At 49.1% G+C, this 27,947-nt stretch overlaps 2 protein-coding genes across 17 annotated transcripts in view; one reads left to right on the forward strand and one right to left on the reverse strand.

The window, feature by feature from the left end:
• Positions 1-27,947, reverse strand: part of VAMP1 (vesicle associated membrane protein 1) — a 127,696-nt gene that overhangs the window by 88,856 nt on the left and 10,893 nt on the right. Inside the window, exon 5 of one of the 16 annotated variants that reach the window (XR_013634603.1) lies at positions 19,015-22,116. The exons of 14 other annotated variants lie outside the window; for them this stretch is intronic. Coding sequence is in view for 1 of the 2 variants with exons in the window: in XM_073311060.2 (XP_073167161.1) it covers positions 19,015-19,071 (57 nt within the window). In the remaining variant the exon portion in view is untranslated. Of the gene's footprint in view, positions 1-19,014; positions 22,117-27,947 lie in introns of those variants that run through there. One more of the 16 variants, XM_073311060.2, reaches the window with a different exon arrangement.
• Positions 1,125-10,267, forward strand: SCNN1A (sodium channel epithelial 1 subunit alpha). The gene is made up of 13 exons (XM_073310954.2): positions 1,125-1,495; positions 2,081-2,478; positions 2,819-3,074; positions 4,125-4,312; positions 5,241-5,341; positions 5,794-5,957; positions 6,576-6,674; positions 6,840-6,957; positions 7,238-7,316; positions 7,770-7,827; positions 7,966-8,021; positions 9,154-9,229; positions 9,444-10,267. The coding sequence occupies exons 1-13, from the start codon at positions 1,487-1,489 to the stop codon at positions 9,768-9,770; spliced, it is 1,929 nt and encodes a 642-aa protein (XP_073167055.1). The 5' UTR covers positions 1,125-1,486; the 3' UTR covers positions 9,771-10,267.

Raw genomic sequence — 27,947 nt, forward strand, 5'->3', positions numbered from 1 at the left:
GAAGGCAATGATTTTTGAGAGGAAAGATGTTTTTGTGGTTAAAACATTGCATTAGGATTTAGATTAGGTCCTAGGGCTGCTACAAACTCCCTGTGTGACCTTGGGCACAGATTTAATCTCTCTGTGCCTCAATTCCCCATCTGCAAAATGGGGATAATAATTCTGCCTTTTCTACTTTAGCGTGTAATCTCTTCAAGTACTTCTTAAGTGTTTTTACAGTGCCTAGCACAATGCTCTAGTCTCAGCTAGGGTGTTTATTAGAATACTACTGCCTCACAGTCCTGTGTTAAATGACAGGCATTGTTGGGTTCCTGGGGCTTAAGAGCCCCTCCTTCAATGCTGCTAGCTCCCACAGGTTACGTCCTCCTGGGGTTGAAGAGCATTGACGATGGTTGAGAGCTCTAAAGGGACAGGCTAGGAGCCCAGACCCCTGGAATGGCCTGGAAATTGGTAACTGGGGAGATCCCTACAGTACCTGCCCTGAGCCAAGGCCTTGGCCCAGCCTGGTGGGGTACAGGAGAGTGTGCCCAACTCAGGTAGCTGCTGTTACTGTTGCATTACCTTGACTTGTCCCCATGTCCTTGAGACACTGCTGCCAACATTTTTTTCTACCTTTCTCCTCTTGCTGGGACATTGTGTTCCCAGCTCAGGAGAAGGGGTGGGGGGAGGGACATAATGTAATGCTCTCGGAGCAGTCTGCAGCCCTACCTGGGAGCAGCCAGCACTGCTTACCTCTTCCTCCACCCTTCTGCGGGGAGTGGGGGAGGTGCAAGCGAGGTTGCCAGCTGGCTCTTGGGTGTCAGTACCGGTTTGCTCTGAGACTGCAGCCCAGGGAGTCAGAAGGATGGGTGGGGTGCTTGTGTCCTTGACTTAAAACGGCTCAGCTATTTCAAAGCCCCACCCTGTTGTTTCAGCAGAGAGAGGCCCCTGAGGCTGCACACTTGTGTACCTGAATCCTCTCTTTGCTAATCAGAGCTGCTGCCGCCCCAAGCCCCCAGTGAAAGCCCCAGACCACAAAATTATTTTTTCTACAGTGGTCCTCAGTCAACATGGGCCACTCCTGGGGCTTTACTAGTGTCTGTTTGTCCCCCATTCCTCTCCCTGTCCCCTCGCCAAAGCCTGCCCTTTTCCACCCCTTGCTCTCCCCCTACCCCGGCCCATCTCCCTTTTCTCTAGGAACCGAGATATTGAGATGTTAATGAGGCTTTTCTTTTCCCCCAGAGCTGCTGGAGGCGGGGAGCGGCTGGGAGGGCAGGAGCAGGACAGGTTGCCAGATTGAGCTGGAAAGAAACCAGTCTAATCCTAACCACCAAGGCAAAGCAGCTGCCAGGAGGCAGAGCCGGGAGTCTGAGACCAGGGCACAGCAAAGCACAGATCTCGCTTAGGAGAGAGAAACTCCCACAGGGGGACAACACCAAAGGGAGACCCTCATTTCCAAGGAGAGTGGAGTCCACATAGCTCAGTGGAAACAGCATCATAGGCTAACATGCATCAAGTTAGTGTCTTTCTACTCAGTTGCTTCTAACCTTGCTTTTAAACACCACCCTCTGAAGAAGGGTGCAGTGGGGTTTCTACAGAGTGGATGCTGGGGTAAAGGAGGGAGGGGGTCTGGGTGCGTGTACGGAGAGACTGGGGCGGGGGAGAGATGGGGGAGTGTGTGGGGAAGGGCTGACGTGTGGGGGAGGATAGGGTGTGTGTGTGGAGACTCTTGGGCATGGGGGAGGATAGAGGTGTGTGTATGTGTATGGAAGGGCTGGGATATGGGGGAGGATAGTGTGTGTGTAGAGGGACCGGATTGTGAGGGAAGATAGCAGGTGTGTGTGGACGGGCCAGGGCATGGGGGAGAATGGGTGTGTGTGTGTGGAGGGGACAGGGCATGGGGGAGAATGGGGGTGTGTGTGGAGGGGACAGGGTGTGGGAGAGGATGGGGTGTGTGTGTGGAATAGCTTGAATGTGGAGGACGATGGGATGTGGAGGGGCTGAAGGGCCCCAGCAGGCAAAGGCTTCCTGAGTTAGGTGGGTCATGGTAGACTTAACTGATATCTATATATTGCCTGATTCCAAGCTTTTTGTGTCATAGGTTGTAGCTGTGAAGGCAAAGAAGGTGCCAGTGAGGGAGAGGCTGAGGAGATGTGAACAGGAAGCAGAGAAGCAGCAGAAGGTGGAGGAAGTGGCAGAGAAGTTGGAGAAGGAGTGTCAGGGCCTCATTGAGTTCCACAAGTCATACCATGAACTCTTCCAGTTCTTCTGTAACAACACAACCATCCATGGAGCCATCCGCTTAGTCTGCTCAAAGAGGAACAAAATGAAGACAGCCTTCTGGTCTGTGCTCTTCTTCCTCACCTTTGGCCTAATGTACTGGCAATTTGGGATCCTCTACAGGCAGTACTTCAGCTTCCCTGTCAACCTGAACCTTAACCTCAACTCAGACAAGCTGACCTTCCCTGCTGTCACACTGTGCACTCTCAACCCCTACAGGTATGAGACAAACTCCCAGGGCCTACAGGTATATATGTATTGTGTATTGTACTCCTACTGGATCAGGAGAAATACCCAGTGCCCCTACAGGTGATATTGAGATACTAAGGGCTTGTTTACATGGGTAAATTTCCCTACATAGCTATACTGGAATAACTATTCCACTACAGTTTGGAAGCAGAGTAATTATATCTGAATAAAGTCACTTTTATTCCCACATGGGGACTTATACCTGTCTAGCTATAGGCAAATAAGTATTATAGTGTAAGTATAGCTATAGTGGGAAATTCCCCAATAGAGACAAGTCCTAACTCTGGAGTCCACTCTCTCCATCTCACAGATACAGTGCTGTCCAGAAGGAGCTGGATGAACTGGATCGTATCACCCATCAGACACTAATGGACCTGTATAACTACAACATGTCTCTGGTACAAAGCAACTGGGCAGCCCAGTCCACCCGGAAACGTAGCCCAAGGAGCCTGTCCCACCATGTCCAGCGCCACCCACTGAGGAGACACAAGCGTGATGAACCAGCAAGCCTGAAGGGGAACAGTCCTCCAGTGGACAAAAGTGACTGGAAAATTGGCTTCATCCTGGTGAGAATAGATCCCTCTCTCTCCTGTACTCTACAGACTTTGCCTAGCTCCTAATCTCTCATTAGATCCTCTCGTACCAGTGTCGGCTCCACCCTCCACTGTCTGGAAATCTGGTGAAGTTGTCGTTGCTGCTACTAATGAAAGTTGTTAAGAACTGAAAAAAGCCTTTCAAGTCCCAGCCTCTGCCTAAGGGATCTAGGGAAGGACTGTCCCCCTTCTCCATCCATTCTCCTGAGCAGTGCTTCTCAAGCTATCTGATGTGGGGGCCGGCAATTTTTTTTTCCTATGTGCGCGCAGACCGGCAGCCGATGGCTCGTGGGCTGGCACCGGTCCGCAGACCACCACTTTGAGTAGCACTGCTCTAGAGCATACTCAACCATCAATCAATTAACTAGAGTTCCAGCAGGAGCAAAAACTCTAGTCTAGGCTAGGGCATGTCTACACTACAGGCGCTCCATGGCACAACTGCAGCTGTGCTGCTGTAGGACTGTAGTGTAGATGCTTCCTACATCGATGGAAGGGTTTTTTCTGTCAAAGTAGGTAGTTTCCCTCCTCGAGTGATAGTAGCTACATCAATAGAAGAATTCTTCCCTCAACCTAGCCATGTGTACACCGGGGCTAGGTGAATTTAACTACAGCACTTAGGGTTTGAATTTTTCGCACATCTGAGTGATGTAGCTAGTTTGATCTAAATTTTAAGTTTATACCAAGGTGTAAGTACACCCACACAGAGGGACTCCCTGTTCCAGAATTGAAAGCTGCTGTGTATACTACACAATCTCATTTTTTGCACAGCTCATTGCAATAACTTCACTGTGGTTTGCTGCTTCCTCAGTCTCTTGATCATTCCCCCTACCCAGGAGTTTCCCTCCCATTGAGGATCTGGGGTTACGGGGGAGGGGTTCACTTATGTCTGTTAGCTGCACTTGTCAAGTATAATCTGAATTTATTTCCTGTCCATGTTCGGGAGGGCGGGGGGAGGTCAAGTATACCCCCTCATCCCTCCTCATGGACTTGTGTTCCTTGAGATGGCTGATGTTTCTCTTGCAGTGCAACGAGACCAATGAGGATTGTTTTCATCAGACGTATTCATCAGGTGTAGATGCTGTGCGTGAGTGGTACAGTTTCCACTACATCAACATTCTGGCACGGATGCCTAACACAAAGGCCCTGGATGAGTCCAATTTTGAGAACTTCATCTATGCTTGCCGTTTCAATGAGGTTCCATGTGACAAGGCGTGAGTGCTGAGAGGCTCCAATATCCCATCTTAACAACCTCTGCATTCCTTGCTGCGTACAAGGAGAAGCCAAGACACTACTGCTGGAGAACAGTTACATCCACTGCCAGGGCCCAAGCCTGGGGCATTCTCCCTTGTTCAATTCCTGAGGCTCCTGAATCCCATAATCTCAAGTGATTGGCTCTGGGTCCTGCCCTTGGGGTTTTGGCTCCTCAGGTTCACTGACCCCTAAGTCCCATGAGATAGTTCCTGTGCTCTTTTCCCTTTCAGATAACTGAAATTGTGATTCAGGTGCATACACTAGTGCGGGTGCAGTTATACTGTACAAAGGGATCTTTATACTGGTGTAACTGAGTCCACAGTAGGGGGTTGTATCACTTTAACTATACTGATGTAATTAAAAGTGGTACAATGTTTGTGTGTACCAAAGCCCACAGACACATACCCTTACAAGAAGAGGAAGGAGGGGCAGCTGCTGTAGAAAGAATAGTAAGAAACAAGCCAGTTCCCGGTGTTATAGTTTACAGTCAAATGATCCCAAAGGGGCAATCAAATTAATATCTTATCCAAGAGGATGGAGAAGAGGCGGGAGAATTTAAAGCCAGGCCTATATTAAGGAGATTTTATAAAAATATCCCACTGCTGCTAACACCTGTTTTGGTCCTCCAGAGTTAGCAACATGAGGAATCTAACAGCTCTTCAGCTTCAGAAGTCATTTTCAACACCTTGCTAAATAACCTTGCTCTGACCCATTTCTCAGGGCTTGTTTACACTACAGACACTACTCTTCTGTATTGCTCTCAGTTCCTCTCCATAGGGTGGTACAAAGACTGGTTCCTTTTAGAATACCCTGTCCCTCATCATCTCTTGGGGATTTTGCCCCACATGCCTGGATGCCCTAATCTGAATATTTCCATTTCTCTCCCAGGAATTACACCCATTTCCATCACCCTATTTATGGGAACTGCTACACATTCAATGATGGCAATAGCAGCCTGTGGACATCATCCCTGCCTGGGATCAATAATGGTGAGGGTCCCTGTAGCAGGTGGGGAGAACCCATTCAGGTGTATATCTAGAATATGAGGATTTTGGGGGTGGGAGAGAACTGTGAGCACCAAGATCCTGCTCTGCTTATTCCCCTGTGTGATGGTGGATTGCATCCCCCAACATGACACATGTGAGTTTGGAGTGCCAAAAGTTCAGGCCTCCCCAGATTCTGCTTTCTCCAGGCCTGGCTTTGCAATCCCAGTTCTCTGCCACCTCCAGCCCTGATTCTCAACTCTTTGCCTCCCCCCAGGCCTGACCCCCTTACATTCTACTCAACTCAGGCCCAGCCCTGATCCCCTTTTCTTTTCTGGCTCAGCTGTGATGCCCCTACTCTCTGCCTCCTCCCCCACTAGCCCAGTTGTGATCTCTCTGCTGTCCTCCCACCCCAGTGACTGGCCCTGATCCCTCCTCACTCTCTGAAATCTCTACAGGCCTCTCTCTGCTAGTGCGCACAGAGCAGAACGACTATATCCCACTGCTATCCACAGTGACAGGAGCCCGGGTGATGGTTCATGAGCAGAATGAACCAGCCTTCATGGACGATGGGGGCTTCAATGTGCGTCCGGGTATGGAGACCTCCATCAGCATGAGAAAGGTATGAGGGGGAGGTAGAATGAGGGAAGAGGTGGCATGGGCTTCACTGTGCACCTGCATGAAGACTTGCGTCAGCACAAGGTTGGTCAGTAGGGAGCAGAAGGGTTGCCGTGGAACTAGGATGTGGGGAGCAGAAAAGTTAACCCTAGAGGGAGGGACTGAGGGGGAGGACATTACCTTGGAAGCTATTACTAATCAGGGAAGGGCTGGAAAAGGGGGATAGCAAGGAGGAGTTGGTGGCATGAGATGGGAGTGAGGAGTGGGAGGTTATTACCATCGTATCTGTTATTGATTGCGGGTGGATGGCACTACAGGGCAGCAGGCAGAAAGGGGAGGCACCAGGAGCATAGGTATGTGTCCCTTCATCAATTCCCTGCCATTGTAGGGCTTCGGGCATTGGTGCACCTCAGTCCCAGCTATCTGCCTGAGGCACATAATAGCTCATTCTCCTGAGGGCTGTAATACCTTGGTACAATTTCAGGTGTTGGGCTTAGTGTGTGGGTGCTGGGGGGCGTTAGTGGCCTGTCACATGCAGGCAGTCAGACTGGGTGATCTGGTGGTCCTGTCTGGCCTTAAATTCTCTGACTCTTAAGATTGACAAACTGCTGTTTGTTGTCAGGAGACGACAATGCGTCTTGGGGGCAGTTACAGTGACTGCACTGAAGATGGCAGTGATGTGCAGGTGCAGAACCTGTACCCATCCCATTACACTGAGCAGGTAATCCGCCACCACTGGTCCTATCCCAGACCTGTCCCCACCCTCCTTGGGAAACAATCTCAGCCATTCCCTGCCATGAGTGGATCTCATCTTTTTTCTGGGCCTGGTTATGCTGGGATGTGAGGATTCCCTTGCTGAGCTCTCCCCTTCTCTCATGCCTCCCAGGTCTGCATTCGTTCCTGTTTCCAGATCAGTATGGTAGAACGCTGCGGCTGTGCATATTACTTCTATCCCTTACCCTCTGGAGCGGAGTATTGTGACTACACTAAGCAGATAGCATGGGGTAAGTGCTGATGGCGCAGAAGGAATTACATAATGAATCCCCAAGCCGTCCTGAACCTACCCATTCCAAACCCCGAACACTGAGACTCCCATTATCCCCTGTTATTAGCTCCCCAACTCTCCTGTTTAAGTCCTCCAAAGGATTCCTTCTTTGGAGCTCTCAGCCCCTCCAAGGAAGCTACCTTATTCTGGGCCTGCAACACCCATGTACATTCCCCAGAGATGCTCTTCCCTGTACACATAGGGTGAGCTCACTTTGCTTTTCTCTCTCCCCTACTCAGGTCACTGTTATTATAAACTCCAGGTCGAATTCAAATCCAACATTCTGGGCTGTTTCAGCAAATGTCGGAAACCTTGCGAGTAAGTCTCAGCGGGATAAAAACTAGGGTTTTATGAACACCATTATATGGCATTGTTGCCTGAGATCTCAGGGGACTGGACTTGACCTAGTAGATCACTTCCAGTCCTATGTGTGTCTCATCCGGAGAGCTGACTGAATGGCTGAGAATTTGATTTGCCAAACCAAGTATTCAATTATGTGGGGCAAATAGTGTTTGATCAACTAAACATCCACACAGAGACTTCAATCTGGTCTCTCCCAGCGGGAAGCAAAGTTAGTAGGGCAAAAATGCTGGCTGGGGGGAGAGCTCCTGGATACTGCAGTCTGGCTACATTCAGGAGGCAGCCCTGTAAGGAGTAGGGCAGAAGTGCTAGATCTGGAGAAAGTTCCCTGTTGTTGAGGTTGCTGTGCTGAGACTGGACTTTGTGGATCCAATAGTCCTTCCTGTTAAGAATAGATCTGTCTTCCTCCAGGGTGACTGAATATCAGCTGTCAGCTGGACACTCCCACTGGCCTTCCTCTGTTTCCGAGGTAAGGATATTGGTTCCTGTGGTAATCCCACCAGACCCAGGCTGCAGACCTGTCCCACCATTTATTAACCCTCAACAAGGGGAGGCTGGGATCACAGAGTGGTGTATATCTATAATGCTTTTTGTGCTTTTCTTTCAGGATTGGGTGTTTCATATGCTGTCCCGACAGAATAAGTACAATATCACATCCAAGAGGTGAGAGCTCCAGAGATGGGACCCAGTGATAGTGGGGTCAGGGGGTTGAGGCCTGCGCCCAGATGAACCAATGATGGGTAGAAATGGAGGAATGGGGGTGATCAGGGGCCTGGGACCAAGCACAGAGATCAAATCAGGTAGGGAGAGAAGCAGGGGTCTAGGAGTGCAGGGCCAGACAGGAAGAATGACCCAGTGATGGGGAGACAGGAGAGCCTGACTTACCCGGTCATGGAGATAGGTGGAAATTTGGGGGCCTACGGCTAGACCTAGAGACAGACCTAGTGAGGGGGAAGACAAAAGGTTTCAGGAGCCTGGGACCAGGCCCACAGTCTTGCCTAGTAATGGGGTAGGAGTGTTGTCAGGGGCCTGGAACCAGACCAATGGACTTGATCCAGTGGTGATTTGGGGAATAGTTTAGGGGGCCAGGTCTAGAGATTGACAGAACAATTGGGAGGATCCCTGGACAAGGGACTGATGTAATGAGGTGAAGCCTTGGGCTGGGATTGTGAATTTGGGGAATCAAACTGAAAATGTGGAGGTATTCTAAAAGTTCGGGAGATGACGTGAGTCTGGTGCAGTAGTAAGTTTGGAGCTGTTGTACCAAAGGAGGAGCGTGCGCAAGGGGTAGGGGTCAAGCAGGGGCACAGGGCCCCCTAATAATCACCGAGGGACACAGTACTCCCCTCGCAGGGAGAGAGCCACAGCCCCAGGGGTGGGGGAAGGAGTTCTCTCTCCATGTCGCAGCCCCAGAGATAGGGAACGGGGGCAGTGAGCTACTCCTGGGGCTGGGGAGAGTGAGCTTCTGTGCCCCCCCCAAAGGGGTCAAATTTAAATTCCTGCACACGCCCCTGCACTGAAGTGTGTGGGAGTGATAAAAGCTTGGGGGTTGGGTGGGAGTTTGTGGGTGTCATAGGTTTGAGGGATCCTAAATCTGGGATATCACACAGGAATCTCAAAGGAAAGCTGTAGGTATGGCCAGCTGCGCTGGATTTTGGGCAGACTGCAGGTTTGAGTGTTAAGTGGGCTGGCAGATGGGGGAACTGCAGGTTTGGCATACGTGCAGGCTAAGGAGCGTACGCTCCAATACAGGGATTGAAGGATTAGAGTCACTCATCTCTTTCTCTTATAACAGGAATGGAGTGGCCAAAGTGAACATATTTTTTGAGGAATGGAAGTATAAAACCAATGGGGAGTCTCCTGCTTTCACGGTATATACCTCATCTTCCAGCTGCCCCTCCCCCTTATGATCCTCTGCCTTCCAGGAACATCCCTGACTTCTGCATTTCTCCGCCTGTGGCAGGACTGGAGATGGGAATAAAGCCCCAGCTGTGGATGCTTTCAGTGGGTGATCATGGCAGCAAGTGGGAATACAAGCGTCCCCATGCAGACATAATTCTCACTACCCCCATCTCTCTCTTGCAGGTGGTGACGCTACTCTCCCAGCTGGGGAATCAGTGGAGTCTCTGGTTTGGTTCTTCTGTTCTTTCTGTGGTGGAGCTCGCTGAGCTGATTTTGGATTTCATTGCCATCACCTTCATTCTCTCCTTCCGGTGGCTCCGCTCCTGTCAGCTACTGGCCTCTGCTGTGCCAACCCCAGGTGCTCACGACAACACTGCCTTCCAGCCCGAGCCCTCTGGCCCCAGTGCTCCCATTGGCTTCACTGTCGAGGCTGTGGTGACTACGCTGCCCTCCAGCAACAGCCTGGAACTGCATGGGCAGGACAGGGATGCCGAGATTGGACTGGAGTGACGATTGTGGTGGGGTAGCACACTGAGGTGGAGGAGTTTCATATCCCACACCACAGATTATATAGTTGGGGCTGAAGACATGCAGCAGTTTGGAGCAGGGACTGATTTCCTGTTTGGTGCTACAGCACTTGCAGCTCAGCTGCATTTCTATCATGCTGACGCAGAGCTTCCATCTCCTCAATCATGACACTCCGTTGGGGGGCAGGTGACTGCAGTGTTGGGGGGTGAGGGGGAAGTTCGTTTATATTCCCTGCTGTTGGTAAACCCTGCAGTCCTCTCCCACAATACAGATGACAATGCCCTTAGCCACATTTGCTGTAGAGTCACCACTGATGGGAAGAGACAGCATATGTGGGGGATATTGTCTCGGCCCCCTTCCACATATACACACACACTTCTCTGCACCCAAGAACGTGGCCACTCTGGTCTGTAACTGTTTGAGAATAAAAACTAATGAAAAAGGCTTTGGGGTGTGACCAGGAAAAATTAGGCTCTTCTGTGTATGCCTGACAGCGGACAGGGGTGAGGTGTATAGAACCCAAGGGGGTACTAGCGTGCACAAATGTCTCACCCTCTGTAGGACTGTGCAGGAGACTAGATACTGCTTCCCAACTCTGGGTTGCTTGGGGGGTGGGGGGTTCCTGCATGGATCCTAATCCTGGTATGAGGTCTGGAATATTCTCAAGATTTCCACAGGCTACCTGCAACTCCTGAGGGGAGGGATAGCTCAGTGGTTTGAGCATTGGCCTGCTAAACCCAGGGTTGTGAGTTCAATCCTTGAGGGGGCCATGTAGGGATCGGGGGCAAAAACTGGGGCTTGGTCCTGCTTTGAGCAGGGGGTTGGACTAGATGACCTCCTGAGGACCCTTCCAAACCTGATATTCTATGATTCTTAGGCCAATACAAAGACTCGTCTTTGCAACATAACACATGCCTCACTCTAACTCTCCAGCCTCCCAGCTCATTTCTGAACATGCAGGGCTAAATTCGTCTCAACTGGTTTATATCTTCCATAATCAGGAGCTGTGGGGGCCAAAGTAGCCTCAGTGATGCAGAGCCTGCAGAGCTGCCCTAAACTGTGACATTGCTTCAGTGGCCCCTCTGAGCTGCTGCAGCACAGAATCAGAACTGTGCAGGTCCGCCACAGCTCTGATCCACCCATCCCTTATCTGTTCAACCACAGAATACCCGCTGCATGGGGGTAGGGCTGCCTCTGTTACCTGCTTTGTGAAAAATGTCAAGATTTCTAAATTTGTTTTCATGCCCTGACAAAGCCCTGGCTGGGATGATTTAACTGGGAATTGGTCCTGCTTCGAGCAGGGGGTTGGACTAGATGACCTTCAGGGGTCCCTTCCAACCCTGATATTCTATGATTCTATGTCCCTTCAGAACAAAAGTGAGACCTTTGGAATTAAAAAAAAATTTAAAAACCCAAAACACAAGAGAAAGCAAACTGCCCAGAATAGCCAATTGCCCAGAGGTTAGAGCACTTCCATGGAATGTGAGACCCAGCTTCAAGTCCCTACTGGGCCTGATTTAGAGCCCAGCCCTAACCACCAGGTTACAGACTCTTTTGCTCACAGTCTGCTGTTGGAGCTGTTCTACCTGGTATAAATGATTAAATATTCATGGGGCCAGAGACAGATTGTCTCTAGCCTGGGCGATTGGCTATTTTGGGGTGGCTTGTTCTCTTTCATCCGGGCCCTGAGGAAAAAAAAAAAAAGAATACCTACCTCTCGTAACTCTTATTCTTTGAGATGTGTTGCCCATGTCCATTCCAAGTAGGTGTCCGTGCGCCACGTGCATAGTCATCGAATGGTCTTTCCCCTAGCGGTACCCATTGAGTCGGCTGCGGAGCCCCCTGGAGTCGTGCCTTCATGGTGGTGTATATAGGTCCCTGCTGACCCACCGCCTCTTCAGTTCCTTCTTGCCACAGTGCTCTGACAGAGGGGTAGAAGGGCGGGTATTGGAATGGATTTGAGCAACATCTCGAAGAACAACAGTTACAAGAGGTAGGTAACAGTGTTTTCTTCAAGTGCTTGCTCATATTGATTCCAAGTAGGTGACTCCCAAGCAGTCCCAAGGAGGAGGGGTCAGAGTTCACTGAGTTGCAGACTGCAGCACCGCCCTGCCAGATGTGGCTTTGTCTCTAGCCTGCAGAGTAATGGCATAGTGCGATGTAAAGGTGTGTATCAATGACCACGTCACAGCCCTGCAAATGTCTTGAATGGGGATCTGTGCCAGGAACACTCTTAAGGAAGCCTCCACTCTTCTGGAGTGCACTGTTAGTGCTGAGGCAGGTATCTTTGCTAGGTCGTAGCACCTCCTGATACAGGCCGTGATCCATGAAGAGGTCCTTTGGGATGACACCGGAAACCCCCTCATTCACACAGCAATTGCAATGAAGAGCTGTGTTGATTTTCAAAACAGCTTTGTCTGCTCAATGTAAAAGCTAACGCTTGTCTGACATCCAGGGAGTGGAGCATCCATTCCCGGTTACCAGAATGCGGCTTAGGGAAGAACACTGGAAGAAATATGTCCTGATTCACGTGGAATTGCGAACGACCTTTGGGAGGAAAGCCAGGTGTGGCCGCAACCAGGTGTGGCCAGGTGTGGCCGTACTGTGTCCTTATAAAAAAAACAGTACAAGAGGGCTCAGATGTCAAGGCCTTAAGCTCAGATACACTCCTGGCTGATGTTATAGCCATGAGGAACACCGCTTTCCAGGAAAGGCAGAGGAGAGAGTATGTTGCTAGGGGCTCAAAAGGAGGGTCCATCAGCCTTGCGAGCATCAGGTTGAGATCCCAATGGGGGGGGGGGAGAGGGGGATTGGCTGTCTAACTTGAGTGTACAGTCTATCTAGTCCCTTGAAGAAGTCGCCAACCATGGGATTAGCGAATCCTGACTAGCCCGCAGAACCTGGATGGAATAAAGGTTTATTGCACCTTTATTGACGACACCGCCAGGCCTTGCTGTTTCAGGTGCAGTAAATAGTCCAGGATAAAGGGAATCTATGACTGTAATGGCATGGAGTGTCCTTTTGCAGTGACCAAATCAAGAATCTCTTTCACTTAGCCAAATAAGTGGCTTGAGTGGATGGTTTCTGGCTGCCACGGAGAACCTCCCTAACAGATTCTGAGCATGTGAGCTCCAAAGGGTTTAGCCATGGAGTTTCCATGCTGTGAGGTGGAGAAACTCTAGACTGGGATGCAGGAGACAGCCGTGGTCCTGCGTTATCAAGTCTGGGACCAGGGGCAGTGCTATAGGCAAGGGAGGGGAAAGGAGTCTGCGAACGAGCCCAGGCTGTGATTCAGGAAGGAACAGAACTGCTGACACTTCCTGTTGTGCCGTGTTGCGAACAGGTTTATCTGGGGAAATCCCCACCTTTGGAAGATGTTGATCAAGACATCCGGGAAGAGGGACCACTCGTGGTTGTGAAAGGACCTGCTGAGATGATTGTCCAGTTTGTTCTGAGAGCCCGGAAGGTACAATGCCGCCAGATGTATCGAGTGGGCAATGCAAAAGTCCCACGGCTTGAGGGCTTCCTGGCACGGGGAGAAGAGCGAGCACCATCCTGTCTGTCTATAAAGAACTTCGCTGTTGTATTGTCTGTCAATACTGATATATAGGGCCCTACCAAATTCATGGTCCATTTTGGTCAATTTCACAGTCAGGGAGGGTGGGTCGCGGTACTGCGGCCCTTACTTCTGCACTGCTGCTGGTGGCAGCGCTGCCTTCAGAGCTGGAGAGCGGCGGCTGCTGGCTGGGCGCCCAGCTCTGATAGCAGAGCCGCCTTCAGCAGCAGCACAGAACTAAGGGTGGCATGGTGTGGTATTGCCACCCTTCTGCGCTGCTGCTGGCGGGGTGCTGCCTTCAGAGCTGGGTGCCCGGCCAACAGCCACTGCTCTCCGGCCAGCCAGCTGTGAAGGCAGCGCAGAAGTAAGGGTGGCAATACCGCAACCTCCCTAAAATAATCCTGTGACCCCCCCACCCCCCGCTTCAACTCCCTTTTCGGCCAGGACCCCCAATTTCAGAAACACTGGTTTCCCCATGAAATCTGGTCTTTCGTATGCCTTTATCCTATACTATACAGATTTCATGGGGGGAAACCACATTTCACAGTCCGTGATGAGTTTTTCATGGCCATGAATTTGGTAGGACTCAGATGTTTTTGAAATGTCTGGCAAGCAAGGCAAACCGCACATAGTTCCCTGATGTTGATGTGCAGCGAAAGCTCTGCTTGGGACCACAGACCTTAGGTCCTGAGTCTTCCTAGGTGCATCCCCCAACCCATTGCCGATGCATCCGTTACTAGAGACAGCAAATGTTGGGGCCCAGAGAAGGGCACTCCCACTCACACCACTTGCAAGTCAAGCCACCACAGGAGGGACTCGATAACTGGAGGAGTGAGTATGACCAACTTGTCTAGGTGGTCTCAGTTCAGCCTGCATACGGAGGCTAGCCAAGCCTGAAAGGGGATGGAGCTGCAGAATCCAGGGAGGCCTGTCAGGAGGTCCTTGCAATGACCTTGCCTTGCTCAAGAATGACAGCAAACTCTGAATGAGAGTGAGCCAGAAGCAGCTCCTTGAATTTGGATGTGTTCCAGGAGTTAAAGTTGTAGCGGCCGAGGCCCGCCTGTTGGTTGGCGATGCAAAGCTGGACCCCCATCCTGGTTGAATACACCTTCCTACTGAAGAGATCCAGTTTTTTCGCCTCCTTGGACTTGGGAGTGGGTCCCAGTTGCCCTTGCCTTTCCTTTTCATTGGCAGCTGCCACAACCAATGTGGCCGGCTGAGGGTGAATGAAAAGGCACTCATACCCTTTTGAAGGCACAAAATACTTCCTCTCCACCTATTTGGTCATGGAGGAAAGAGAGGCGGGTGTTTGCCACAATGCTTTAGTAGTGTTCTGGAGGGTCTTAATGAGGAGCAAATCTACCCTCGAGGGACCTTCAGGCACCAGAACGTCGACCATGGGTTCAGTCTCCTCCGCCTGCATGCCCAAATTCTGAGCCACACTTCTGAGTAACTCCTGATGGGCTCTGTTGTTCAAGGTTGGCAGTGTGGTAGATGTGCCTGCCCCTGCCTCATTAGGGGAGGATAAGAAGGATGCCCGCGGGGTACTGGGTCCTCCTGTCCCTCCGGCTCATGGAGATTCCCCTGCGCCAATGCGTCTTGTGCAGTGCTGGGAGTGATGCCGGCTTCTGGCCCTGTGCCGGCCCCGGTGACAGTTCCTGCTGTGGCCTCGGTGTCTATCTCGTGGCCTCGAGGAGGTTCCTGGCTACAGATCATGATGGAGGGGCCCATGCCTTGGACACATCTTACAACTATCTGGACCCTAGCCCTTGGGCTTGGTGGTAGGCCCGTGGGGTCCAGAAGGGCCATTGAGCCAGTGCCTGCCACTGGAGTGGCCATGGCACCATAGGCAATGGCTGCCCCTCCTGTTTGGAGCTGTGCCGGGAATGGTGCCAAGAGCAGTGCCAGCTCCGCCTAGACACGTACACCTCTGAGTCAGACCTCGGCGACAGAGGAGCGAGATGGCGTGGGGGAGTGGAGCTGCATCATCGCCGGCTTGCCCTTAGAAGGCATGGTGCCTCTTTGTGGCGCCAGTTGTTCTGCCATTGCTCTAAGGTCCCTGGCCACCTCAAAAGGATCCAGAGTGGAGGGAAGGTCCAACTCCTCCACTGGACACTCCCACACTGGGGACTCCACAAGAACTGGACTCGATGGACCTCCCTGAGAGACTGGAGTTGATGGTGCCAGCTGAGTAGGAGCTAGAGCAGGGTCTCACAGTGCCTCCTTGCTCTGCTGCTCTAGTGGGAGAGTGACCTCTGTCAGTCTTCTTCTTGTGCAGCACTGGTGAATGGGAGTGGTGCCGGGCACTCACACCAGAGGAGGTCTTGGGGCTGGGGAGTGGTGCTCCCAATGGTCTCTGGAGTCTGAGTGCTTTATCGGTGCCACAGCCTCTCTTATGGAGGCTGGTGTGCTCCACACCGAAGTGCTGGCTGGGGACGAAAGACTACCTCCATGAGGAGCAATTTTAGCCTAAAGTCCCTCTCCTTCGTAGTCCTTGGATGAAAGTCTTTGCAGATTTTGCACTTCTCAGTCTGATGGGCTTCCCCCAAACACTTCAGACAGGAGTCATGTGGGTCTCCCTTTGGCATAGGCTTCAGACAGGACCCGCACGGTTTGAATCCCTGAGACCAAGGCACGCCCTGGTCCCTGGGAGGGGGAGAACGTGGTGATGGGGGGAAACCCCCAACTAAAACTTATCTTAACTAACTATGGACTAATGAAAACTTTATTGAAGTTTATTTACAGATACAAGGGAAAATCCACTAGGGAATTGCTTGCCAAAACAAGAGAAGAGAGCTGCTCCAATGACTGTCACTGGCGGTAAGAAGGAAGAGGTGGTGGGTTGGCAGGGATCTATATACACTGCCATGAAGGCATGACTCCCAGGGGCTCCACACCCGAGGAGATGGGTACCGGTAGGGGAAAAAAACTTCTGACAACTGTGCACGCAGCGCGCGCACACCTGCATGGAATCGACGTGAGCAAGCACTCAAAGAACTGCCTTCCTTATGAAAGTTCTGTCAAAACGGCTATGTTCACACAAAAAGTTTTGGTCTCAATAAACTGGCATTTTCTGACAAAAAAAATCATTTCACTGAAACATTGCCAACCACCTCTAGCATAAAAAAATCCACTCAACCTGCTCTAGGGATAGAGAGGGTGACAGACTGAAGCAAAAGCAAATGGACACAAACTCTAGGCACATGGATTATGGCCCACAGCATTGTCTTAATGTGTGCTGTAGTATTACTGAAGTGGGTACCCAATGATTAAGTAAAAGTAGCAATAGGGAGCTACTCCCAACAATAAATAGGCATGTCTTGATGTTGGTTTGTGACTGACTGGCTGTGTGACTTAAGACAAGTCACTTCACCTTTCTCAGCCTTAGTTTCTCCCTCTGTCAAGTAAGGATAACAATCCTCTCCTGCTTACCTCATGGTGGTAGGAGCTGAGGATCAGTTTGAGTGCCACTAGTAGCAGTACATAGTATGAAGTGTCCTATCACGTTGAGTCTTATCAGATTATGACATAATATCTGAACAATTCTAATTTGTTTGTATTTTATTATTTTGAAATTGTTAAGAGCAGCAACTACTTAGCACAGCCTGAAGCATCTTATTTAATTTTCTAGATCAAAATTCCTCCTCTTTGTGTGGGATGAGACAATTTAACACTTTGTGACTAACAGGAGATGAGCCAACAAGGAGTGTTTGAGAAACAGAAGGTTAGGCGAGCGTGACAAAGGGTGTCCTCTCAATAGTGACACCTTACCCTCCCGCCTATTTTAAAGAAGAGCTTTGAAAGTTGAGATACAGTGTGTGAAGGCATGGAGACGCTGATATGTATTGGTGGAGGGATAAAAACAATGTAAATAAACTACTGTAGTGGTGGCACTGTTGTCCCTGCCGCTCTGGGTCGGAGGGAGGCCACACCGCCTCACTAAGTCGTCAGACCGCTGCCTAGTGTCAGGGGAATTAGAGTTAGGCGTAGCGTCCCAACCGGGCTAACGGGCCAAACAGCCAGGTGCTTATACCCCTCGAGCCCTGCATGCAGAAGCCGTGCACAGCTTAGTCTATGGTCTCTGGGCCCTTATGGCAGTGTTGAATCATATTAAAGAAGTTCTGTATTAAAATCACAAATGAGTTTGATTCCCCATAGTTTAAATTCCAAGGTATTACTAATTAAGAGGTCTCTTGGTTTTTGGTACTGTTTCTCTCCCTGTGTGTGTGAAACTTGCAAGCTGCTAATTGTGTTAGCACATTCTAAGACAGAGTCTGTTCTCAAAGCAATTCTTTGTAACAACAACTACTCACACACAGAGAGACTCAAAGCAATACTCTGTAACAATAGAAACAGCACCCAGAGACTCCCCGGCCTTTTGTTGTATTCATCTCGCTTTGTTAACAATTGTGATTAAAACAGAGATAGAGGATGTATGTGGATGGATGCTTGGTGTGGATAATAACTGAATGATCAGGGAGCTGCCAGCCTAAGAATCCAGTGTCCATCGGCTGAAGAAGGTGTCAGGTGGAAATAACCAGAGGACCCCCTGGAGGACAGACCGGAATCCACCCAACAGCTTCAAGAATGGGAGAACCAAAGAACAAGATAACATCTGGCAGCACGGAGCCGTCAAGAATGTGCCATCTGCTGATTGATTCAGCAACAGCATGATGAAGCAATTCCCATAGACTGGCATAGGAAGAAATTCCTATAAAAATGGACTCTAGAAAGTGAGAACTTTGGGGTCTGATTCTGCAAACCAACTTCCAGGAGCATCAGATAAGGCCCTGCTCCCTCCTCATGTCCAGGCCACTTGGCCAGTGGCTTGGCATGAGCAACTCCAAGGTTGGTAACTATGATAACAACCTTGCAGAACGTGTGTGTATGTGTGCGTGTGTATGAATAAATATGAGATTGAATGGAATGTTATAGCTATAACTGACTGCTTACTATGATTTTTTCTGTGTTCACAATAAATGTGGTATTTTGCCTTTTCCCCTTTAATAAGATCCTGCTGATTTTTATTTTATTGGTATAACAGCAGGGCTCAGAGCCCATATAGGCTACTAGTATCCCCGGGCCCTTCAGCCAAGGGAGGAGCACACACAGTGGTCAATTTCCTCTGGCCTCTGGAGACAGAGACAGAACAAGACCCGCAGTCATTTAGTTCTGGGCTCTAGTTGTAAGGCCAGAGCAAGCCCAGGAGTCAATCAGCCCTGGTCTCTCAGTGCAAAGACAGAGCAAGCCAGCAGTCAATTAGTCCTGGTCGCTCAATGTAGAGAAGGGCACACCCAGTAGTCAACTAGCTCTGGCCTCTTGGTTCAGAGGCAGAGAACACCCAGAAGTCAATTAGCTCTGAGCTCTTGTAGCAGAGTCTGAGGAAACCCCAGGGGTTGGGCATCCTAACTCCAGGAGACAATCAACACATGCAGGCCACTGGGCCTGGCGAGGGGAGGCTGCCACCCCAGGGATGGGGTGGCAGGTGAGGTCCTGGCCCACCCTACTCCATTGGACCCCAACCTAGTGCCTTAACAGTGGCAGAGTGGTCCGCCGCTGGGTCAGCAGGGATCCTGATCACAACACGCTGGTTGTGCCTCACGCAAAAGCTGCAGGCAGACCAAGGTCGGCTGCCCCTGGACCACTTCCTCCCCTCCCCTCAGGGTGTACCTGGAACAGCAGGGTGTCCTCTGCCCCCTCTAGGTAGGTGGCCTCTGGCAGGTCCATGGCAGGAGCGGGTTCCCTGGCGAGCAGGGCGTCGCTGGGTTCAGCAGCAAGGTCAGCATCCAGGAGCGAGCAGGGTCTGTCTTGGTTTACTCCTTGCTCTCATGCAAACTTTTGCCACCTCATGAGCCAAGAATAATCTAGAATCCACATTAGCAACCCTGGCAGCTTACACATTTCTTTTCCCTCAGGAGTCAAGATACCTGAGCTGTCAGTTCCAAACCTCCACAGTGTCTCTTTGGAAACTCCACATTAATTACCCCCAAAATAATGCCACACTCCTTGAGTGGTTCTTTTCCTCTCTGGTCCTCACTGTACACCCAGCTCTCACCCGTGACTCCATATAGCAGTAAGTATGCGACAATGGCCACACCCTGGTAAGCTACCTCGGCAGGTGGGCTAAACCAGGTGAGGGTACCAGGAAGTGTGGAAACTGATGGTGATTTAGGGATTGTCCTCTCAAGCATACAAAGACCGTTCTGGTAGCCAAGGAGGAAGAGACTGTATATTGGTCCAACAGCTTGAAAAGCAGTGCAGCAACACATTGTGGAAGGCATGATGGGGTACTATAGAAGTCATGGCTATCCACTACAGCTAAAAGAATAGGAGGACTTGTGGCACCTTAGAGACTAACATTTATTTGAGCATAAGCTTTTGTGAGCTATAGCTCACTTCATCGGATGCATTCAGTGGGAATACAGACTAACACGGCTGCTACTCTGGTGGCCCGGGACACTGGTGGCCCATCCCTAACCCAAGGGCAGCAGGGAAGCTCAGCAACATGCCAGGTGACAGAGCAGCCCTTTTTAGGATTGCACTGCTCTCCCTTTGTACGGAATGGGGCTAGAAAAGGTGCCTCAAACATTGCCTGCCCAAATCAGATTCAGTCAGCGCAAGTTGGTGGATCATCCTCAGCGCGGTCAAAAACCAAAGATAACTAAAAAAGCACAAAAGATTGCAGCGTGAAACATCAGGACTATGATAGACAAAGATGATACTTCTCAATTTGAAAGAACAGCTCTCCTTTCAAAAGAGCTAGCCCGGTCTGATATTGACATTGCAGTGCTCAGTGAAACCAGATTGGTAGACGAGGGCTTTATTACAGAACCAGCTGGGGACTACACCTTCTTTTGGAAGGGAAAAGAACCACAATTCATGGAGTGGGAATTGTCATCAAGACCAAACTCTTGCAATGTCTTGAAGACTTTCCAACAGGTATCAATGAAAGACTCATGAAACTCGGGCTACTGCTAAATAAGTCGTGATTTGCTACCATCATCAGTGCATGCGCCCACCTTAACAAGCCCTAATGATGCTAAGGAATGGTTCTACTCTGATCTTGACTCTCTCATCAAGTCAACACCTCAAAGTGATAAACTAATCATCGTAGGAGATTTCAATGCACAAGCAGGTAAAGATAACAACTGGCAAAATGTCATTGGAAAAAATGGCATTCGAAAAATGAATTCCTACTCCTAAGCAAGTGTGCAGAACATAGCCTAACCGTTACAAATACCATCTTCAGACAGGCAGACAAATATAAAACTACATGGATGCACCCCAAACAATGGCATCTAATAGATTACATCATTGTCCGACAATGTGACATAAAGGATGGCTGGATCACCAGAGCCATGTGTGGATGGAGCAGAATGCTGGATGGATCATAGAATGATTAGGTCAATACTAAATGTACGCATTGTAGCCACACGCCTCAAATGTCAAAAACAATCAAGACATCCCCGGATATTGCTGAACTAAATCATGCATCCTATCGAGACAAGCTACAAAGTGCACTAGAAACCAACCTTGGTGATAACCTTGTTTCATGGGAGGAATTCAGAGACACAGTACTGTGACGTTTCCCTGGTGTTATCTGGAGCAGTAATCTACTAGGTCACTTCAATCTTCGACTCTGGGAGCCAGCCTTACCTTGCTCTGTTGTGAGAACCCCCACTCCTGCATTGTTCACGCACAGCCTCTAGCATGTAAGCTGCTCCTAGCTACATGAGTGAGGACCTTTGGTCAGCCACTGCTTGGACTGTGCAACTGAATGGCACTAGCCAATATCTCCAGTCTCAGACACAACCCTAGGAACCTCCATCTTGCCGTGTCCAGTTATGCCTTCTGGACATTGCAAACTTATATGAGTTTGTCAATTTAACAAAGAAATGGATATGTACCAGGCTTGTTATCCCAGGGGAGTCTCTGACACACTTCAAACCAAATGTACTGCTTCAGGTAGAACAAACAAAATTTATTAACTACAAAGATAGATTTTAAGTGATTACAAGTCAAAGCACAACCAGTCAGATTTGGTCAAATGAAATAAAAGCAAAACGCATTCTAAACTGATCTTAACACTTTCAGTGCCCTTACAAACTTAGATGCTTCTCACCACAGGCTGGCTGGTTGCCCTTCAGCCAGGCTCTCCCCTTTGATCAGTGCTTCAGTTGTGTGGTGGTGGTGTCAGTAGATGGAGGTGGAAGAGAGAGAGCATGGCAAATGTATCTCCCTTTTATCATGTTCTTTCTTCCCTCTTGGTTTTGCCCCACCCCCCCTTCAGAGTCAGGTGAGCATTATCTCATCGTAGTCCCAAACTGACCAAGGGAAGGGGAGCGACTCACTTGAGAGTCCAACAGATCCCTTGTTGCTGCCTAGGCCAGTGTCCTTTGCTCCTGTGAGGCTGGGCTGGGCTTGTCACACCTCATCAAGGGAACTGCCCCTCTGCTCCTGGAAAGCTTTGCCTAGGCTTGTTTTAAGCCACAAGGACACATTTTCAGCGTCATAAGTACATGAAATTGCAACCTATAACACTACTATAATAACTATGCTCAGTGCATCATGAGCCTTCCAAAGACACCCAACATCACAAACTTTGCACTGGATACCACACAATCATATTATAAGGATGGACATGGGGGTGCAGGGTGTTCCCCCAAGGTACAGAATGTCACAAGTACAAAAATCTGCAACTGACGTCCTCAGACAGAAGAAAAGGGCTCACGGCGACTGGTTTGATGAAAATGAGGAGGAAATCACAGTACTCTTGAAAGAAAAAGAAAAAAGAGGCTTTCCAAAACTGGGAAAATAATATTCAGTCCACCCCAAAGAGAGACAGATTCAAACACCTTCAAAGCAACACACGGAGACAGCTACACTCAATACAAGATAAATGGTGGGAGAAGGTAGCAGAAAACACTCAAAGGTATGCAGAAACAAATTAAACAAGTTATTTGATTCTTTCAAGCTAGTCTATGGACCTTCAAAGGTGAGCACAGGTTCACTCATGATGGCTGGACAGTCATCAAAGACAAACATGGCATAGAACAGAGATGGGTTGAACACTTCAGCCAACTACTGAACAGACCATCCTCAATTGAAACAAGTGCTATTAACCAGATACCTCAAAACCCTATTCAGCACCACCTTGACTCACCACACTCACTTGAAGAAACCGAAAAGGCAATCAGTATGATGACCTCAGGAAAGTCCTCAGGCAGAGATGGAATACCAGCAAAAATATATAAATCTCCTGGTCCAAAGATGTCAACAACACTCCAGAAGATCCTTACTGACATCTGGGACAACGAAGAAATGCCACAAGAGTTCAAAGATGCCACAACTATTCCTCTATTTAAAAACAAAGGCAGCAAAATGGTCTGTGATAACTACCATGGGATCTCTCTCCTATCACTGTCACTAAAAAAATCTTTGCTCTTGTCCTCCTAAACTGTCTCGGAAGCCAATCTACCTGAGGCTCAGTGTGGATTCACTGACTCCTTTCCCATTTCAAATGGAGTCAAACAAAGTGATGTCCTTCCTCCTGTACTGTTCAACCTCTTCTTCACTCAAGTTCTCAACCATGCTACAGACAGGCTCAACAGAGACATATACATCAGGTACAGACACGACATCTCAGTCTTCAATCTTATAAGGCTTAAAGCAGAAACAAAAATAACAGAACTACTAATAAGAGAAGCACACTTTGCAGATGATTGTGCCCTCTTAGCACACACAGAGGGAGATCTCCAGTACATTGCAGATCGCTTCGCTGAAGCGCCCAAAAACAATCAGCCTGGAGAAAAATGTGGCGTTGCATCAATCATCTTCACTACTCCATGCCATATCCCGTTAGCATATCAATTAGTGGAATCCAACTAAAGCAAGCTGACAATTTTACCTATTTTGGCAGCAACATTTCCAGTGATGGATCTCTTGACAAAGAGATCACAAACAGGATACAGAGAGCGTCTCAGTCACTAGGAAAGCTACACAAGAAAGTCCTGAAATCTCACAGCACAACCCTCTCAAGAAAAATAAAACTTTACAAGGCTTGTGTGCTCGCATCTCTCCTCTATGGCTATGAGACCTGGACACCATACAAATGGCATATCAAACAGCTAGAGGCCTTCCATATGCAGTGTCTCTGCACCATTATGGGGATCTGCTGGCAAGACAAAATTACCAACCTGGAGGTTCTCCAAAAGTCAAATGCCACAAGCATCAAGGCGATGGTGATAAAAGCCCAACTACGTTGGGTTGCACAAATCATTAGGATGCCTGAACATTGACTCCCCAGAAAAATTTTCTATGGAGAATTGGCACAAGGACACCGGAATCAAGGCCACGCCAGACAGCACTACAAGGACAGCATTAAGAACAGCATACACTTTGGTGCAATAAAACTAGATGATCTCGAGAAGGCTCCGTCAAATAGATCAGCAAGGCAACATACAACACTCCGAGCTCTCCAAGCCTTTGATGAGGACAGAAATCATCAACTGTTAGCTGCAAGAGAAAACCATCATGTTACTGCTATAGCTGCCAAGACGCTCACCAAATGACTTTGTGTGCCTAATCTGCTCACAAGCATGCGCATCATGCTTTGGATTTCAGAGTCACTCCATAATAATCCTCAAAAAAAGATAGCACGAAAACGTCGTCAAACCAACGGACTATGCGAGAATAAAGTAGCCATTTGCCCCCCTCCTTCCCACAGGGGCTAGAAAAATACTGATTATCTCAAGCAACCAGTCCAAGGTTTACCTACTACCCGTCCTAATTTCCAGTCCCCTTTGCAGCCCCAACCTGTCTCCTTGGCCCTCCCCACTGATACCTTCCCACACACAGAGACCTCTGTCTCTAGCTCCTCCCCACCCAATAGAACAGACATTTTCGTTAGACTGGATACTGACTAGTTTGCTGTGTTCACAATAAACCTCCCCATAAAACAAATGCATGTTATACTGTAAAAATAGACAACTTGTAGCAAACAATGTGAGTTATTAAATTTTTATTGCACAAGGGTAAAAAGGTTCAGACTAGAAACATCAGTGGCAGAGCATTCATGGGGCAACGGAATTGGCACCGTTCCCTCATATTATCCAGGCAAGCATAAAGTGGATGAACAGAAACCCTCTCACATTCTTTTTCTTTATTGGCACATGCACACACTGTAATCCTCCCAGATTACACATCTACGCAAGCAAAAATGTGAAAGTGTTTTTAAATACCATTCACAATTTGGGTCCCTCAAAGACTCAGTGGGTGGCACTACTTTGCACAAAAATTGATCGATTGAGTCCATTTTTGACGTGCATCACAGCAGTAGTTTGATCTCTAATTCTGCATACACACAAAAACCCCACCTAAAAACTTTCTGAAAAACTGCTATTTTTTCCAGGGCTTCTATCTCTGGGTCCTACTCTTAACTCCTATGAAGGGCTGCAAATTTCAAGAAAATCTTTGAAGCACAGATATTTTAGAGCACTTAGGCCAGGTCTACACTACATACCTATATCAGTATAATTACATCACTCAAGGGTGTGAAAAATCCACCCGCCTGACCGACATACTTATACCAACCTAACCCCCCAAGTAGGCAGCGCTATGTTGGCAGGAGGGCTCCTCCTGCAACATAGCTACCGCCTCTCAGGGAGGTGGATTAACTACACCAACATAGTTATTCCTGGGGGAATTCTGCACCAAAAAAAATAAAAATCTGTGCACAATATTTTAAAATGCTGCATATTTTGTCAAAATAACACAATGTAATCACACCAGTTTCAATTAGTTTGATAATTTATTTCAAAATACCTGTCAGCAAGTATGTCTGTAACAATACAGACAACAAAAAAGATTCAGGAAATATTTTTTGTCAAATAGATTCCTTACTAGGCATATTAATACAGAACTCTTAGTAATAATTCATTTAAACTACAATACAGAACCGTATTTCCTGCATCCCTCAGAACCAATGCAAAGCTCTTGGGGGAGTGAGGGGTAACAGAGGAGCTGAGGGAGAGGGAAGTAATTACAGGGAAGAAGCCTGGGTGTGAACTTGGAAGGTTGTTGGGTATGGGTGGGAAAAATATCGGACAGGTTTTTTTAGGGGGTGGGACGGATTGTTAAGAGAGATTCCCCCATTCAGACCATGGTTGACTTTCAGCTTCTCCCATTCAGTCACGCACATCTGCCCCTGTCCCCATGTGTCCCTGCACCCCATATGTCCCTCCACCCCCACTCTGACACTCACTCCCCCATCCCTGTTTTCCTGCACCCCCTCCCCCACCCCTCTTTGTCTCTGTGCCCCCACTCTGCCATCCCCCTTCCTCATCTAGCCCTGCACCCCCAACCCCCTCATCCCTATGTGTCCCTGCACCCCCTCCCCCCATTAGTCTGTGCCCCTACTCAGCCATTCCCTTCCCTCGTGTGGCCTTGCACCCCTCCCCAATCCTCATGTGACCCTGCACCTCCCTCTCCCTGTACCTCTGCATCTCCACTCCCATTCAGCCCCTGCCCCAATCTGTTCTCCCCCCACTAGCCCTTATGAGCCCATCTGAACTCCCAGCAGCCCCATGCTGTCTGTCTCCCCATAGCCCCTGTCTCCTGACCTGGGCCAACAGGCGCTGTGAAGAAGGCACTGCAGGCTCTCTCTCTTCCCTAGCTGGCTGGGAACAGCGACTGTGTTCTAGCACAACAGCACCCTCTGGTGGGCAAAAGGCAGATCTGCAGCAACTTTCCAGCAGAAGCTATTTTCTGCAAAAAATTTTTAAATATGCATGGTCCATTAATTATGCACACGCACATTGGTGCAGAATTCCCCCAGGAGTACACGGTGCAGCACTGTAAATGAAGACAAGTTCTTAAAAGTGTCCTCCTTTAAACAGGAAGGATAGAGGAACCATGGAGGAAAAAGCTCCTCTACACATCCATCTGTAGTATAGGAGGCTCTGAAAGATGTGAAGTGGCCCATTCTTCTCAATGCGATGATCCCAGCTGATTAAGAACACCCCAGCCTGAAACAATAGCATGTGAACTGCTCCATCCATCTCAGTGGGGGTTCCCAATGCCCTCATGAGTACTTTAGATTAGAGTGTGTAATATGCATGAAATATACTTGTTCTCAGCTTCCCATCAAAAGCGGCAGGACTTCCCCAGATCCTGGCTTACATGGGAGCAGAGAGGGTGCTTATGATCCTCCCAAAAGGGCAAGCCACCCACAACCCAGCTCAAATGGGACGGGACGACACATCCGAGTACTACAGATGGGCATAGGCCCCCCAGATAGTGGCACACACCTAGGAGGCAGTAAGAGGGGATCAAACACCACCAGAGATCCCTGATCTCTGTGCCCCCACTCTGCCATCCCCCTTCCTCACCACCATGCAAGATCCCTCATATCCCAGCACACATGAGGGGGCAGGGAGGGAGACTCAGGGCTTGTCTATACTTACATTTTATAGAGCTCTAACTTGCTGGCTCAGGGGTGTGAAAAAATCACCCCGAGTGCAGCAAGTCCGAGCACTTTAAAGCGCTAGTGTAGTCAGGCTCCCAGCACTCAGAGCTAATCCTCTCATGGAGGTGGATTACCAGGATCGCTGGGAGAGCTCTCTCCCAGTGCTCACGCGCGACCACACTCGTACTTCAAAGCGCTGCCATGGGGGCATTCACACAACAGCGCTTTGAAGTTTCCAGTGTAGCCATGTCCTCAGACTCCCCTAAAGGAGCAAGAGCCCCCCCAGATCTGGGAACACACACAGAAAGGGAGAATGTAGGGCTGCCAGGTGCCCCTACCCCTAGCTGTCCCCCAGTCCTGCTGCCACTCAGCCCCACATTCCCCCTTCCTAGTGTCCCACTCCCACCTCCCTCCAATTCCCACACTTCTCTGACCTAGACTCCATCCCCATACACCCACTACTCTCACTGTAGCACCAAACCCCTCTCCCCCAATTCCTCCCTCTACCCACTAATAACTCTTCCCTCCCAGGAAGCATTCACGTGTCTAATTTCCCCTCCAAAATAAAATTACTACCTATAATTCACAAATTGTAGCAAGCTCCAGCCACTCAGTCCAAAACTCTTTTGTTATAGGTAGACGCTTGTGATAAATTTATTCTTAGTTACATTAACTGAAGGGTGAGTTCACAGTCATCAATCTCAACAAGGCATGGTTCATCCAGTCATTAATCTCTCTCAGTTTAATAGCACAAGGCAGCAGAAGGAAACCAATTTTTGGAAGGGGGCCCTGTAACTTGGGCATCTCTTGGCCAAGTAACCCCATATTTAGAGGCACACCACATTTCATATCAATCCGAGTAACTGTACAGGTTTGAGAACACTTACAAGAGTCAAGCTTTAAAGCATATAAAATGGTGGGAATGGAAACTCTCCTGACACTTTTCTGTAATGGCACAGTCACACTGCAAAAAAAAATTGACCATTTTCTGAAATACTGTTTTCACATTTGGTCCCCCAAAAATTTAGTTTGGGTAAAACTCAACAGATTGAGACCATTTTGGCTGACATCACATCAACAGTTTAATCTGCAGGTCTGAGCGCGTGCACACACACACACACACACACACACAAAACAC

Source organism: Lepidochelys kempii, chromosome 1, assembly GCF_965140285.1.
Source record: "Lepidochelys kempii isolate rLepKem1 chromosome 1, rLepKem1.hap1, whole genome shotgun sequence".
Taxonomy (NCBI): domain Eukaryota; kingdom Metazoa; phylum Chordata; order Testudines; family Cheloniidae; genus Lepidochelys; species Lepidochelys kempii.

Coding starts and splice junctions, on each gene's coding strand:
- SCNN1A (XM_073310954.2), top strand. Junction 6,958..7,237: donor CACTAAGCAGATAGCATGGG/GTAAGTGCTGAT, acceptor TCCCCTACTCAG/GTCACTGTTATTATAAACTC. Junction 8,022..9,153: donor TACAATATCACATCCAAGAG/GTGAGAGCTCCA, acceptor CTCTTATAACAG/GAATGGAGTGGCCAAAGTGA.